The sequence below is a fragment of the Musca domestica genome, unplaced genomic scaffold (assembly GCF_030504385.1).
Source record: "Musca domestica strain aabys unplaced genomic scaffold, Musca_domestica.polishedcontigs.V.1.1 286, whole genome shotgun sequence".
Taxonomy (NCBI): Eukaryota; Metazoa; Arthropoda; class Insecta; order Diptera; family Muscidae; genus Musca; species Musca domestica.
This window is the reverse complement of record NW_026712295.1, coordinates 289,196-305,703: the sequence shown is the minus strand read 5'-3', so window position 1 is coordinate 305,703 and position 16,508 is coordinate 289,196. Positions and strand designations below refer to the sequence as shown.

The 16,508-nt window shown below is 30.9% G+C and overlaps 1 protein-coding gene across 1 annotated transcript in view; it reads right to left on the bottom strand.

Moving 5' to 3' along the window:
• Positions 1-16,508, bottom strand: part of LOC101901518 (uncharacterized) — a 41,901-nt gene that overhangs the window by 3,092 nt on the left and 22,301 nt on the right. Inside the window, exon 3 of the mRNA XM_005179981.4 lies at positions 2,312-2,488. Within this exon, the coding sequence (XP_005180038.2) occupies positions 2,312-2,488 (177 nt within the window). The remainder of the gene's footprint in view (positions 1-2,311; positions 2,489-16,508) is intronic.

Genomic DNA, 16,508 nt, shown 5'->3' with positions numbered 1-16,508 from the left:
TAACGGTACCTCCCGATATTCGGTATTTTGACGATTTTTAGCGACATTATTCACCGGAATTGTTTCAAATTTGGCATTTAAAGTTCGAAATGGGTACTAAAGCCTAAGGCAGAAAATGGGCCATGGAGATTCAAGCCTTCGTATAGCCCCCATATAATGGTACCTCCCGATATTCGGTATTTTGATGATTTTAGCAACATTATTTACTGGAATTGTTTCAAATTTTGTATTTGAAGTTCGTAATTGATGCTACAGCCTAAGACAGAAAATAGGCCATGTAGGTTCATGTCTTCGTATAGCCCCCATATAACGATACCTCCCGATATTCGGTATTTTGATGATTTAAGCGACATTATTCACCGGAATTGTTTAAAATTTGGTATTTGGAGTTCGAAATGGGTACTACAGCCTATGACAGATAATTGTCTGTGTAGGTCCACGTTTTATAACCCCCACGGTACCTCCCTATATTCGGTATTTTGATGATTTTAGCTACCTTATTCACCGAATTCTTTTCAAGTTTCGCATTTGAATATTGTAATAGCTTATGACAAATGTTGCCTATGCAGGTCCACCTCGTTGTCTAATATACGGCTACATTCGGTATTTTTAAGATTTTAACAGAATTTTTAAGAGATTTTAATTTTTTGAAAATTGCCAACTTTTTTACCAAATGGTGGAGGGTGTTCAAAGTTCGGAACGGCCGAATTTACTTGTTTGAGTCTATTTTCTTTCTTTTGTTGTTGCGGTGTAAGTTCTTGCATTTTTTGGAATTTCAATTGCTTTAGCCCGAGCTCATTTTGTCAATATTTGCCGAGTGGAATATTGCGATATGTTCAGCACACGAGCCATTTTCGGAAACTGCAACGCGGTTTCTTTACTTTTCGAACCATTTCTGCTGATGTCGCTGTTTTTCTTCCGTCCACTTCCTTGACTTCGTCCGGCTACGCTACCAGTATCACAGCACGGTAACGAGCAATGGTACGAGACACAAAAGATTTATTCACATTTAAATGCTGGAGGGCTCTAACCATAGCCACTTGTGGTTTTCCAGCCAAATATAAAGGAATCACTCTATCACGCTTAAATTCCACGAATCACGAATAACTTTTTTTCTGGAAAATTCTCACAAAATGCTTTTGTAGGCTTTTAAAAAATATAATGAGCTATCACTGAAATAATTTTAACGGCTGTCGGATGAGTGGCTTAGAAATGACAGCAGTCTGAAATTGGTTGCCATTTTTTTCAACTCACCCTGAATTTGTTTGTTTTCTCTTAAATAATCTCTTTTTTAACCTCATGTGCTAGCACTTGGTTTTGAGTAGTTCTGTTATAGACCCTCTTTAATTTCATCTCTTTTAAGAAAATTTTCTGAGAGTTTTTTTTAATGAATTTCCGTTACGAAAGACTCTCTTAAATTTCAAAGAGAAATGACTATTTTAAACTCTTTAAAAAATCATTATCATTTTATTTCTCTTAAGAAATTCCCATAGACGCAAACCATTCTGAAATTTTCTCTGAGATATTCTCCTTCATTTTGTTGTCCCCCCTAAACTCCTTTTCAGAGAATTTCTGAATGTGAAGCAAAAATTCTCCCTCATTTCATTGCTCTTAAGAAATTCCCGCTCTGCCCTTTGAGTAGTGCTGTTATAGACTCTCTTTAATTTCATCTCTCTTAAGAAAATTCTCTGAGAGATTTCTTTTTTTATTTACAATTCCGTTACGAAATCCTCTCTTAAATTTCAAAGAGAAATGAAAATTTTAAACTCAAAAATCATTATCATTTTATTTCTCTTAAGAAATTCCTCTATTGATACCGCCCACAGAAGCTACCCGTTCCGAAATTTTCTCTGAGATATCCTCTTTCATTTTGTTGTCTCCCATAAACTCCTTTTCAGAGAATTTCTGAATGTGGAGTAAAAAATCTCTCTCATTTCATTGCTCTTAAGAAATTCCCTTTCTACCCCCCCCCCCCCCCCCCCCCCCCTCCCTCTTCCAGCTTAGTACATTAACTCCCAACTGCCTTCATTTCGATAATAAGAAATCACCTGAAATCTCATTCAGGTCTAATTAACGCTTAGCTGATTACATGAAATCGCCAAACTTGCATTTTCATTCGCCTCGTTACAAAATCATCTTGGATTCATTCATTTCAAAATTGCACTTCTTTAATTTTTTTCGTTTCTCTCCCTCTTTCTCTCTCACACACACACACACACACACCCGGTTGTATAATTTATAACCACAGAGCAGTGCATGTCGCTGGAATTGGACCGCATTGTAACATGCATGTAATACCATTACAACTTACATTGGGACAACGTCCTTTGCACAGTTGAACGCCACAGCTGACGTGTAGACGTTCTCGATCCGGAAATTTGAAAGCTGGAAATGTCGCAGTATAGGTTTTCTCCACCAAATCCTCTTCGTCGAGTTTGGACCAACCCTCTTCGGCCGGTTTGATGGTGGTGTGCAGGGCAGGCATGACCTGGAATAAGAAAAAGAAAAATATTATATAATTTTTTTTTTTAATTTTCAAAAGGCCAGGATCTCAATTCCATTTTCACGAAAACTTGAAATGAGGAACTTTTTCAAAAGAAAATTTTTTCACATTACTTTTTTTATCGAACTAGAGTTCAGGACTTTTTAGCTTTTTCTAATACATCGAATTTGAATTTTAATTTTTCCAAAAAAAAAAAAAAAAAAAAAAATATTAATAAGCCTGAGACTTTTCAGCCCTGGCTAATGTTTATGTTATTGGAATTTTAAAAATTTTCCAAGTATCTGCGCATTAAAGCTAACATGAAAAAATTCTTAAATTTTGTTTTTCTTTTAAAATTTGGAAAAAAGGAAATAATTTTCAAAAATAAACAAAAATAATAAGTCCGAGACTTTTCAGCCCTGGTCAATGTTTATATTAAAGAAAAAATAATTTTTAGAGGTACGGTACTTTTCAGCTCTGCTCAGAAATAATTTAATTTTAAATTTGAAAATTAATTTAATGGTCCGGTACTTTTCAGCCCTGGCCAAAAATGGCTTGATTTCAATTTTGACATTTTTCTCATCATTTGCATTCTAAATTGAATCGTTTTATCAAATAATTTCAAAAAAGCGTTTAAAAAAATTATATTTTTCCCTAAGTCTGAATATTCTGGTAAAATATTAAAAATATCGAATGTAGCCGTTATTTAAAGGTCTAAAGGACGACGCGGACCTGCATAGGCAACTTTGGTCATAAGCCATTACAATATTCAAATGCGAAACTTTAAAAAAATCGTTGAAAAATTTAGCTAAAATCATCAAAATACCGAATATCGGGAGGTGGCGTTATATGAGGGCTATAAGAAGACATGGGCCTGCACAGACAATTTTCTGGCGTAGCCTGTAATATCCATTACAAACATCAAATAATAAATTTGAAATAATTCCGGTGAAAAATGTCGCTAAAATCATCAAAATACCGAATATTGGGAGGTACCGTTATATGGGGGCTATACGAAGACATGGACCTGCACAGACAATTTTCTTTCATAGGCTGTAGCATTCATTTCGAACTTCAAATACAAAATTTGAAACAATTCCTGTGAATAATGTCGCTAAAATCATCAAAATACTGAATATCGGGAGATACTGTTATATGGAGACTATACGAAGGACCTGCAAAGACAATTTTTTGTCTTAGACTGTAGTATCCATTACGAACTTCAAATACAAAATTTGAAACAATTCCGGTAAATAATGTCACTAAAATCATCAAAATACCGAATATCGGGAGGTACCGTTATATGGGGGCTATACCAAAACGTGCAACTACATGGCCTATTTTCAATACCAATAGTCCTGCAGATATTATATAAATTTGAGTAAAATTTTATCAATCTACTTCAATTCGTTCGGAAGCTAGAGTGATTTCCACAGACGGATAGACGGACGGACATCGCTAAATCGACAAAGAATTTTATGCTAATCAAAAATATATGCACTTTGTGGGGTCTAAAATGTATATTTCGAGGTGTTACAAACGGAATGACCAACTTAATATACCCTCCATACTATGGTGGAGGGTATAAAAATGTTTTTTTTTTCCCTAAGCCCGAAACTTTTCAGTCCTGGCCAGTACTCGATTTATTAAAATTTTAAAAATTTCCTAGGGATCCCTGTCGGAAGGCGAATTGTTGTATGAATTATGGTTTTAGATAATTAGAAATTTTATTAAAAAAATATTCTCAAAGGCCCACAACTTTTCAGCCCTGGCCAAAATTAGCTTAATTTAAATTTGAAAAATTTCCTCAATATTTGAATTGAAAATAAACTAGATTTATGTTAAAAATTTCCTAAATGTTGAAATATTTTTTTTTCTCAAATTTCGAAAACAATTTTCTCAAAGGCCCACTACTTTTCAGCCCTGGCCAAAATTGGCTTAATTTAAATTTGAAAAATTCCCTCAATATTGGCATTGTAAATAAAATAGATTTATGTTAAAAATTTCCAAAATTTTGAAATATTTTTTCTCAAATTATCTCCTTTCGAAAAACAATTTTCTCAAAGGCCCACAACTTTTCAGCCCTGGCCAAAATTAATTTAATTTAAATTTTAAAAATTTCCTCAATATTTGCATTGGAAATAAAATAGAATTATGTCAACATTTCCTAAATTTTAAAATATTTTTCTCAAATTATCTTCTTTCGAAAAACAATTTTCTCTTTTCAGCCCTGGCCAAAATTGGCTTAATTTAAATTTGAAAAATTCTCTCAAAATTTGCATTAAAAATAAAATAGATTTATGTTAAAAATTTCCTAAATTTTTAAATATTTTTTTCCCTCAAATAATCTCCTTTCGAAAAACAATTCTCCCAAAAGCCCACAACTTTTCAGCCCTGGCCAAAATTAGCTTAATTTAAATTTGAAAAATTTCTTCAATATTTGCATTGCAAATAAACTAGATTTAAGTAATAATTACCTAAATTTTGAAATATTTTTTTTTCTCAAATAATCTCCTTTCGAAAACAATTTTCTCAAAGGCCCACTTTTTTTCAGCCCTGGCCGAAATTGGCTTAATTTAAATTTGAAAAATTTCCTCAATATTTGCATTGAAAATAAAATAAATTTATGTCGAAATTTCCTAAATTTTGATTTTTTTTGTTTAAATTATCTCCGCTCTGAAAACAATTTTCTCAAAAGCCCACTACTTTTCAGCACTGGCCAATTTTAGCTTAATTTAAATTTGAAAAATTTCCTCAATGTTTCCATTGAAAATAAAATAGATTTAAGTCATAATTACCTAAATTTTGAAACATTTTTTTTCTCAAATTATTTCCTTTCGAAAAACAATTTTCTCAAAGGCCCACAACTTTTCAGCCCTGGCCAAAATTGGCTTAATTTAAATTTGAAAAATTCCCTCAATATTTGCGTTGTAAATAAAATAGATTTATGTTAAAAAATTTCGTAAATTTTGAAATATTTTTCTCGAATTATCTCCTTTTTAAAAACAATTTTCTCAAAGGTCCACGACTTTTCAGCCCTGGCCAAAAATGGATTGATTTAAATTTGAAAAATTCCCTCAAAATTTGCATAAAAAATAAAATAGATTTATGTTAAATATTTCCTAAATTTTTAAAAAATTTTCTTAAATGATCTCCATTTTAAAAACGATTTTCTCAAAGGCCCACTACTTTTCAGCCCTGGCCAAAATTGGCTTAATTTAAATTTGAAAAATTTCTGCAATATTTGCATTGAAAATAAAATAGATTTAAGTCATAATTTCCTAAATTTTGAAATATTTTTTCTCAAATTATCTCCTTTCTAAAAACAATTTTCTCAAAGGCCCACAACTTTTAGCCCTGGCCAAAATTAGCTTAATTTAAATTTGAAAAATTCCTCAATATTTGCATTGAAAATAAACTAGATTTATGTTAAAAATTTCTAAATTTTGAAATTTGTTTTTTCTCAAATTATCTCCTTTCGAAAAATAATTTTCTCAAAGGCCCATTACTTTTCAGCTCTGGCCAAAATTGGGTTAATTTAAATTTGAAAACTTTACTCAATATTTGCTTTGAAAATAAAATAGATTTATGTTAAAAATTTCCTAAATTTTGAAATATTTGTTTTTTGCTCAAATTATCTCTCTTCGAAAAACAATTTTCTCATAGGCCCACTACTTTTCAGCCTTGGCCAAAATTAGCTTAATTTAAATTTGAAAAATTCCCTCAATATTTGCATTGAAAATGAAATAGATTTATGTTAAAAATTTCCTTAATTTTGAAATAAATTTCTCAAATTATCTCCTTTTTAAAAAACAATTTTCTCAAAGACCCACAACTTTTCAGCCCTGGCCAAAATTGGCTTAATTTAAATTTGAAAAATTTCCTCAATATTTGCATTGAAAATAAAATAGATTTATGATAAAAATTTCCTAAATTTTGAATTTTTTCTCAAATTATCTCCTTTCGAAAAAACAATTTTCTCAAAGGCCCACTACTTTTCAGCCCTGGCCAAAAAAAGCTTAATTTAAATTTGAAAAATTCCCTCAATATTTGCATTGAAAATAAACTAGATTTATTTTAAAAATTTCCAAAATTTTGAAATATATATTTTTTTTTCAAATTATTTCCTTTCAAAAAAACAATTTTCTCAAACGCCCACAACTTTCCAGCCCTAGCCAAAATTAGCTTAATTTAAATTTGAAAAATTTCCTCAATATTTGCATTGAAAATAAAATAGATTTATGTTAAAAATTTCCTAAAATTTGAAATAATTTTTTTTTCTCAAATAATCTCCTTTTTAAAACAATTTTCTCAAAGGCACACAACTTTTCAGCCGTGGCTAAAATTGGCTTAATTTAAATTTGAAAAATTCCCTCAATATTTGCATTGAAAATGAAAGAGATTTATGTTAAAAATTTCCTATATTTTGAATTTTATTCTCAAATTATCTCCTTCCGAAAAACAATTTTCTCAAAGGCCCACTACTTTTCAGCCCTGGTCAAAATTGGCTGAATTTAAATTTCAAAAATTCCCTCAATATTTGCATTGAAAATAGATTAGATTTAAGTCGAAATTTCCTAAATTTTTAAATATTTTTTTCTCATATTATCTTTTTTTAAAAACAATTTTCTCAAAGGCCCACAACTTTTCAGCCCTGGTCAAATTGGCTGAATTTAAATTTGAAAAATTCCCTCAATATTTGCATTGAAAATAAAATAGATTTATGTTAAAAATTTCCTAAATTTTAAAATATTGTATTTTCTCAAATTATCTCATTTCGAAAAACAATTTTCTCAAAGGCCCACTACTTTTCAGCCCTTGCCAAAATTGGCTTAATTTAAATTTGAAAAATTTCTGCAATATTTGCATTGAAAATAAAATGGATTTATGTTAAAATTTCCTAAATTTTGAAATATTTTTTTCTCAAATTATCTCCTTTCGAAAAACAATTTTCTCAAAGGCCCACAACTTTTCAGCCCTGGCCAAAATGGCTTTATTTAAATTTGAAAATTTTCCTCAATATTTGCATTGAAAATAAAATAGATTTATGTTAAAAATTTCCTAAATTTTTGAAGTATTTTTTCCCTCAAATTATCTCCTTTTTAAAAACAATTTTCTCAAAGGCCCACTACTTTTCAGCCCTGGCCAAAATTGGCTTAAATTAAATTTGAAAAATTCCCTTAATATTTGCATTGAAAATAAAATCGATTTAAGTCATAATTACCTCAATTTTGAAATTTGTTTTTTTTTTTCAAATTATTTCCTTTCGAAAAACCATTTTCTCAAAGGCCCACAACTTTTCAGCCCTGGCCAAAATTGGCTTAATTTAAATTTGAAAAATTTCCTCAATATTTGTATTGAAAATAGAATAGATTTATGTCGAAATTTCCTAAATTTTGAAATAATCTCCTTTGGAAAAACAATTTTCTCAAAGGCCCACTACTTTTCAGCCCTGGCCAAAATTGGCTTAATTTAAATTTGAAAATTTTCTTCAATATTTGCATTGAAAATAAAATAGATTTATGTTAAAACTTTCCTAAAATTTGAAATAATTTTTTTTTCTCAAATAATCTCCTTTCGAAAAACAATTTTCTCAAAGGCCCACTACTTTTCAGCCCTGGCCAAAATTGCCTTAATTTAAATTTAAAAAATTTCCTCAATATTTGCATGGAATATAAAATAGATTTATGTTAAAAATTTCCTAAATTTTGAAATAATTTTTTTCTCAAATTATCTCCTTTCTAAAGTACTTGGAGGGCCAGTCCGAGAAATAGCATTTTTTTTCAAACATTTAATTATCAAAACAAAAATACATTTCAACTTTCGCTTTCCATTGCATAAACTGTATACAGCATGCACTCACTTGTTCATGTTTGCAAAATTCAAACAAAACATGAAATAAAAATTTTAAATACCTTTCAGGCTGGGCAGTATCTTTCGAGTTAAACAATGCAGTGCAATTTTTTTTGCAATATTTTTGCCGGTTAAATATACCAAGCGTAAATTTCGTATATACTTAAAAAACAACAACAACAACAACAAATAGTGTAAACTACTTAACACAAAAAATGCGATTGCATAGACGACGCATGGGCCCATGGCGGGGTAAATGAACTTTCAAAGAAGTCTCCTCAAATGCTGGGCCAGACATTTGTGGTAAAGTGTGTAAACTGCACACAATTGCAACGAGCTCAAATATTAGATTACATCATTGTTTGTTTGGTTCCGTCACCCGAACAGCAAAACAGAAAAAATGTGGGAGGGGTAATATGATCACATTAGAGAAATAGAAAAAAATCCGTCATAATATTTTTTTTTTAATTATTTGCTACACTTTTTTATGCCCATTCACACACACACACACTGCCACACACATGAGTGTATGTATGTGTGCGTGGCTGGCTGGTTGGTGTAATTTTAGCCGCCTGCCTTGTTATCATGTTTTATGATTTCATTTTGGCCCCAACATCTTCATATACAACTTTTATGAGCTGCCGAACACCAAGAGTGTGATCGAGCCATGAATGCAACATGTCTTGTGGGGGCCCTTCAATGTTTCAACAACCCTGGATGTCAAGTTCAATGTTTTTTTTTCTTCACCAATTCTTTGAATTGGCCATGTGAAATTTTGTCACAATGGGTGGTAAAATGTGGGCACAGTGGGTTGATATTTTCAAAAGGGGTAGACTTGAACAATCACGGAATTAAAAGAAAAAATTAAAAAAAAAAATGAGAAAAATTGAAAAATATAAAAAAAAATTGAAGCCCGGGACTTTTCAGTCCTGGCCAATATTGACTTAAATTAAAAATTAAGTTCTAGACGTTTAAAAATCCAAAAGTTTTCAAAATTTTTTACCAAGCCCGGGACTAACCGGGACCAATTATTATTATTTATTTATTTATATATTTTTTTTGAACATTTTCCTGGTATATATTACCGTAAGAAACTGCCAGACATATTTTTTTATTTTATCTAAGCAAAAATGGAAAAAAAATCAAAGTTTTCAAAAATTTTCCAACAAGCCCGGGACTTTTCAGTCCTGGTCAATATTGACTTATTTTGAATTTCAAAAAATTCCTCAGGATTTACGTGTAAAAATTAAGTTCTGGACGTTTAAAAATCCAAAAATTTTCAAAATTTTTCGCCAAGCCCGGTACTTATCAGCCCTGACCGAAATTTATTATTTTGAATTTAAAACATTTTCCTGGTGTACATTACCGTAAGGAATTGTCTGACATATGTTTTTTTATTTTGTCTTAGGAAAAATGGAATAAAAATCAAATCTTTTAAAAAAATTCTACCAAGCCCGGGACTTTTCAGTCCTCGTCAATATTGACTTATTTTAAATTTTAAAAATTTCCTCAGTATGTACGTCTATAAATAAAGTTTTGGACGTTTAAACATCCAAAAAAAATTCCAAATTTTTTACCAAGCCCGGGACTTATCAGCCCTGACCAATTATTATTATCTATTTATTTATTTTTTTTTGTGAACATTTTCCTGGTATATATTACCGTAAGAAACTGCCTGACATATTTATTTTTTATTTTATCTAAGCAAACAATGAATAAAAATCAAGCATTTCAAAAATTTTCTACCAGGCCCGAGACTTTTCAGCTCTAGGCAAAATTGAATTATTTTGAATTTCAAAAATTTTATTAGCATGTACATTTAAAAATACTTTTCTAAAATTCAAAAATTTTCAAAAAAAATTTACCAAGCCTGGGACTTATCAGCCCTGACCAAAATTTTTATTTTGAATTTCAAAATGTTTCCCGATATTAAAATTTGCCCTAAGAAATTGCCTGACATTTTTTTTTTATGTTATCTAAGCAAAAATGGAAAAAAATCTAATTTTCAAAAATTGTCTACCAAGCCCAGGATTTTTCATTCCTGGACAATTTTGACTTAATTTTAATTTAAAAAATTTCCTTAGAATATACGTTTCTGAATGATTTGTTTCAGCCAAACTTTGTTAAAAAAAATTAAAAAAAAAACCAAGCCCTGGACTTTTCAGTCCAGGTCAATATTGACATTTTTTCAATTTTAAGAATTTCATTAGTATGTACATTTAAAATTGAATATCTAGAGGTTTAAGAATCCAAAAAAAAAAAAAAAATCAAAATTTTCATACTAGGCCCAGAACTTTTCAACCCTAATATTGAATTAATTTGAATTTTGAAAATTCAAATTCAGTCATTTGGTGTTTATGTTTTATATTTCTAATAACACTTCAATTAATGCCGAAAACTTCCGATTTTATCAAAAGCCCGAATCTTTTCAGACTACTTCCAATTTTTTCTATTTTTAAAAAATATTAGTGGAATACAAAAAACTATTGTCTTACATTTAGAATCTTCCGTAAACATTTATCTAACCAATAATTATATAATTATATAACAGGACCGGGATTTTTCAGCCCTCGTCAAACTTGACTGTATTTAAATTTAATATTTAAATCTTGAAAATTTTCTTTTGTATTGAAAGAATATGTATAGCATTCTTCAATACGTCATTCCCTTTTTGAACTCTTTAAAAACCCTTAAATACTAATCTGCCAAAAATCGGATTTTTTTCAGATTAATTTCTGTATTTGGAAAAATATTTGTGATATACTGGACAAAATTATATTAGAACTCGCTAGACAAGTTTTGATTACTTACAAAATACAACTTATATCACTGGCCCGGGACTTTTCAGACCTGGCCAAAAATGGCCTTATTTCAAATTTGAAAATTTCCTTATCATTTGCGTTTGAAAATGTGTGGATTTATAAAATAAATCGTCGTTATAGACCTTTCATACGTAGTGAAGCTTCTATGGCTCATCCAGAAGAATTTGTGTATTTTTTTTTAATTATTTTTTTAAATTAATTTTTTATTATTATTTTTTAAAAAATATATTTTTTTTGTCTTCACCAATCCATTGTGCATTTCATGGCTCATTGGCTTTAATGCTCGATTTGAAGAAAGCGCGTGTTAATTGTTACCACACATCAAGCCGGCTTTTATCCACAGCAATTGTCTGCTGTATGTGTGTATGTTTTTCGTTTGTTTTCTGTGTGTTTTTTTTATTATTTAATAAAGGGTACTGTTAAGTACTTTAGGTATGCTTGTTAAACAAGACTTGGCTATAACATGCGTTGTTGAAAAAAAAATACTCAGCTACTGTCTACCGGTTATTTGTCATCAAAAGTTGGTTTGCTGTTGGTTTAGGGAGTTTCCCACAGCTATTTGTAGTTCACTTTTTCTTATTGTTGTCGTTGTTGGTTTGTGTTATGAAAAAAATTCCCAGCAATTTGTTTTTGCAAAGTGATAATCAAAAAAAATGAAGACTGTGTAATATTTCACTTTTTTAATGGATAAACATTTGATGTTTTCGAAAAACAAAACATTACTTCCGTAAGAAAAAGAGAAAATAAATCATTTTTCTGAGGGGCGAAAGGGTAATACGGAAGTAAAATAGAAATATAAATAATTTGGATTTTTGGATTTGGATTACTAGAATATGAAATTTATTAAAAAATATAATAATCAAAAGACTTAAGACACAAACGGTATTGAATGAGAAAATGTTTTGAGGAATTTAAACTCTCTCTCTATGAATTAATACTGTAATAGAACAAAAGACTTAAGACACAAACCCTTTTCAATTTGATATTGCTCAGTTAAAGAGTTGGTAGTGTCAAAATTGCACTCTTCCTCTCTCTCACTTAATTAATTATCTAAAAGAACAAAAGACTTAAGACACAAACCTTGCCATTTGCTTCTGAGAAGCACTTAACAAATTGATGCAATGCAGTTATATTTTCTCACTCCCTCTCTCTCTCTCTCGTTTATTACCACAAAGGAACCAAAGACTTAAGACACAAACCTAGTGTTTTTATACAGAGCAGCACTGCACAAAAACCACACCTGTTTCACCAGTGTAATTTTTCTTAGTTTTTTAAATCACAAAACCAGTGTTAAAGCATAAATTAAAATTTTTATTAAAAATTTCCTTTATTAATAATTTTGGACAATATCCAAGTTTCAAAGGAATTTAAATTAATTAATAAATATGAAGGAAAATATATATTTTTTCTCTTAAAAATTCTCGTTTTGGACTCATGTGCTAGCACACGGTTTTGAGCAGTGGTGATCCAGAGAAACTTATAAATATAATTCAAATTCAGAAAATAGTAATAATTAGAAAACAAAAAATTTTAATTAAAATTTCTTTTAACACATAAGAAATTGAAACTAAAAACTCTCCCTTTCTCTCTCAAAACAAAATACTTAATTTTATATTGTTCTGTTAACGAGTTGATACAATAACAAGTTAAAAAGTGTCAGTCAGTATAGCCGACAGATGTATAGCCTCAGGCAATTTTCGATTGTTTAAATCTATTTTGACTTCAGGTATGATTATTCAAATTATTGACCCTCTATGGAGTAGGTTCCGAAGGAATGGACCAATATTTACCATTTCGTATCGGATGTAAATAAATATGTTATAAATATTGCAACGTGCCAAGTTTGGTCTCTATCGACTACTTCCTTCACTTTATATGAGGTATATGATAATTTTAAAAAAATGTTAAAATGTGCGTGTGGTACCCGAAATCCTCCATTTTCATACTGCAACTAATACAGATAAACATTGGTATGGGCAAATGTATAAGAAAATTTAAATATTTGGTTGTTAAGAATCGCTGACTTGTTTCGCAAGTTATGACAGATAAAAGTATGACAGATCTCATATTCACTACAGATCTCGTGTTGCCAAAAATGTTTGAATGTGTGCAATTTGAAAAATCTTGAACCCTTTGTGCGGGAGGTACCATAAGAAATGATCCGATCTCAACCACCTCTATAACAATTCTTGTGTTTATGGAAATATTGAGATGTGCCAAGTCTAAACGGAGTCGGATGTTAATTTCGCGTTGTACGAGGTTCGGGATATTCAAAATTTTGACCCTTTGTGGGAGAGATACCAGAAGGAGATGACCGATATATTCCATCTTCACAGCAGATCTTGAGTTACCAATTTGAAGAGAGTCGGATGCTTGTTGCGATTTCTTTCAGCGTTCTGTTTTTCAAAATCTTGAAACCTTTGTGGGGGAGGTACCAGAAATAATTGGTCCGATCTCTACCACGTTACAACAGATCTTGTCTTAGTAGAAATATTGGGATGTGCCAAGTCTGAATGAAATCAGATGTCAATTTCACGTTTTATGATCTTCATGGATATTCAAAATTTTTACCCTTTGTGGGGGAGGTACCAGAAGGAGATGACCGATATATTCCATCTTCACAGAAGATCTTTTATTAGTAGAAATATTGAGATGTGCCAAGTGTGAATGGCATTGGATATTAATTTCTCGTTTTATGAGCTTCGTGCATATTCAAAATTCTGACCCTATTTGGGGGAGGTACCAGAAGGAATGGTCCGATTTCTACCATCTTTATAAAACTTGATCTTGTGTTGATGGAAATATTGAGATGTGCCAAGTTTGAATGAAATCAGATGTCAATTTCGCGTTTTATAAACTTCATGGATATTCCAAATTTTGACCCTCTGTGGGGAGGTACCAGAAGGAGTAGGCCGATATCTACCATCTTCACAGCAGATCTTGTGTTAGAAGAAACAATGAGATGTATGAAATATGAAGAGCACCGGATGCTTATTTCGGATTTAATAATAGTTCGGGTTATTCAAAACTCTGACCATTTTTGGGGGAGGTACCAAAGGAAACGGTCCGATCTCTGCCATCTCTATAACAGATCTTGTATAGGTGGAAATATTGAGATGTGCCAAGTATGAATGGAATCGGATGTTAATTTCGCGTTTTATGAGCTTCATGGATATTCAAAATTTTGACCCTTTGTGGGGGAGGTACTTGATGGAATGCACCGACATTGTCCATTTTCTCACCTGACCTAGAACTGATGCAAATATTAGGATTGGCAAAGTTACAGCAGAATTGGATTATCTTTTGTCTTTCTGTGCAAAAAAATATTTTTTGAAAATTTCGACCTTTTGTGAGGGAGTTACCAGAAGGAGTGGACCGATATATTCCATCTTAACACCTGACTTTGAGGTGATAAAAATATTGGGATGTGTGAAATTTAAAGACAATCGGACTTTTACATCACATTTTATGAGAGTTGTAATTATTCAAAATGTTGACCCTTTGTGGGGAGGTACTTGATGGAATGGACCGATATTTTGCATTTTCGAACATGATGTAGTACTCTCGCATATATTGGGATGTGCAAAGTTGGAGCGAAATCGGGTCATCGTTTCTCTTTCTGTGCAGAAAATATATTCTTTGAAAATTTCTACCTTTTGTGAGGGAGGTACCAGAAGGGGTGGACCGATATATTCCATCTTAACACCAGATCTTGGGTTGGTAAAAATATTTAAAGATTGGTTGGTGTGAAATTTAAAGACAATCTGAATCTTGCATCACATTTTATAAGAGTTGTAATTATTCAAAATTTTGACCCTTTGTGGGGAAGGTACTTGATGGAGTGGACCGATATTATCCATTTTCGCACCTAACCTAGCACTGACGCAAATATTAGGATTTGCAAAGTTAGAGCAAGATCAGCTTATCCTTTCTCTTTCTGTGCAAAAAATATATTTTTTTGCAAATTTCGACCTTTTGTGGGGAAGGTACCAGAAGGTGTGGACCGATATTATCCATCTCCGAACTCGATTTAAGTTTAACAAAAATATTACGATGTACCAAGTTTGGACCAAATAGGATACTCCCTTCGAGAGTTATTGTGGGCAGCAGCCAGACGGATGGACGGACATCGTTAAATCGACTCAAAATGTCCTGAAACGGATTTGGTTCAAAGAGATCTAGGGTCTAAAACCATTATTTTGACGAAGCACGTTTGGGCCGTATCAAATGATATATATAATGATATATAAAAATCATATACTCTCTCTTTCTCTCTCCCTTTCCTCTTTTTTATTTCTCCAATAAAACAGAAGACTTAAGACACAAACCTAGGGCTTTTATGCAGAGAAATTTATAAATACGAATAAAATTGGGAAAATGGTAATAATTATAAAAAAGAAACATTTTAATTAAATTTTCCTTTAATTTACAAGAACTTGAAAGTAAAAAATCTCCCTTTCTCTCAAACGAAAGACTTAAGACACAAACCTTTTGAATTTGATATTGCTCTGTTAATGAGTTGATGCAATAAAAAATTCGCTCTTTCTCTCGCTCTCTCTCATTTAATGGTGTCACAAAACAAAGGACTTAAGGCACAAACTTTACCTTTTTAAACTGTGGAGCACTAAACAAATTGATACAACAAAAATCGTTTACTCTCTCTCCATCTCCTCTTGTTTAATACTACAATGGAATAAAAGACTTAAGACACAAACCTAGGGCTTTTATGCGGAGAAACTTATAAATGAGACTTAAATTGAGATATTTTTCTTAGATTTAATTTTAAATATTTTATTATTTTTTTTTTGTCTTTAAGAACAAATAATATTAATTAAATAAAAAAAGAAATCTATTGATCAAAATATCTCCCAATTCTTTTCACTATTACTAACCTCATTATTTTTTTTTTCTTTTCATATTTTTTTTTCAAAATATTTCTTCGCAGTAAAATACGAAATATTTCCGTTAATCCACTGGCATTTTGTTCTCCCCATGGCACCCTTATAAAATCAAAACTTTAATTCACATTTCAACATTTCATGGCTATTATCTGTCTAATTTGATAACTCACTTTCACAAAAAATAACCCACCAAAAAATGACTTATTTAAAATTCATATTTCGAAAAAAAAAATTCTTAAGAAGACCTTAATGAAAGGGAAATTATGATTTTTTGATTCATTCAAGCTATACATCGCCTAAAACCATCATCATTTCATTCTTTAACGGATGTTTTAAACACAATTTATTTTAATTTATGCGTGTGTGTCTGTGCTCACCAGGTGTGAAGTCAGGTGATTTGTTCTTTATATTGTCTTCAGGCTATTATAATTTATGCAGTACAGTGAGAAA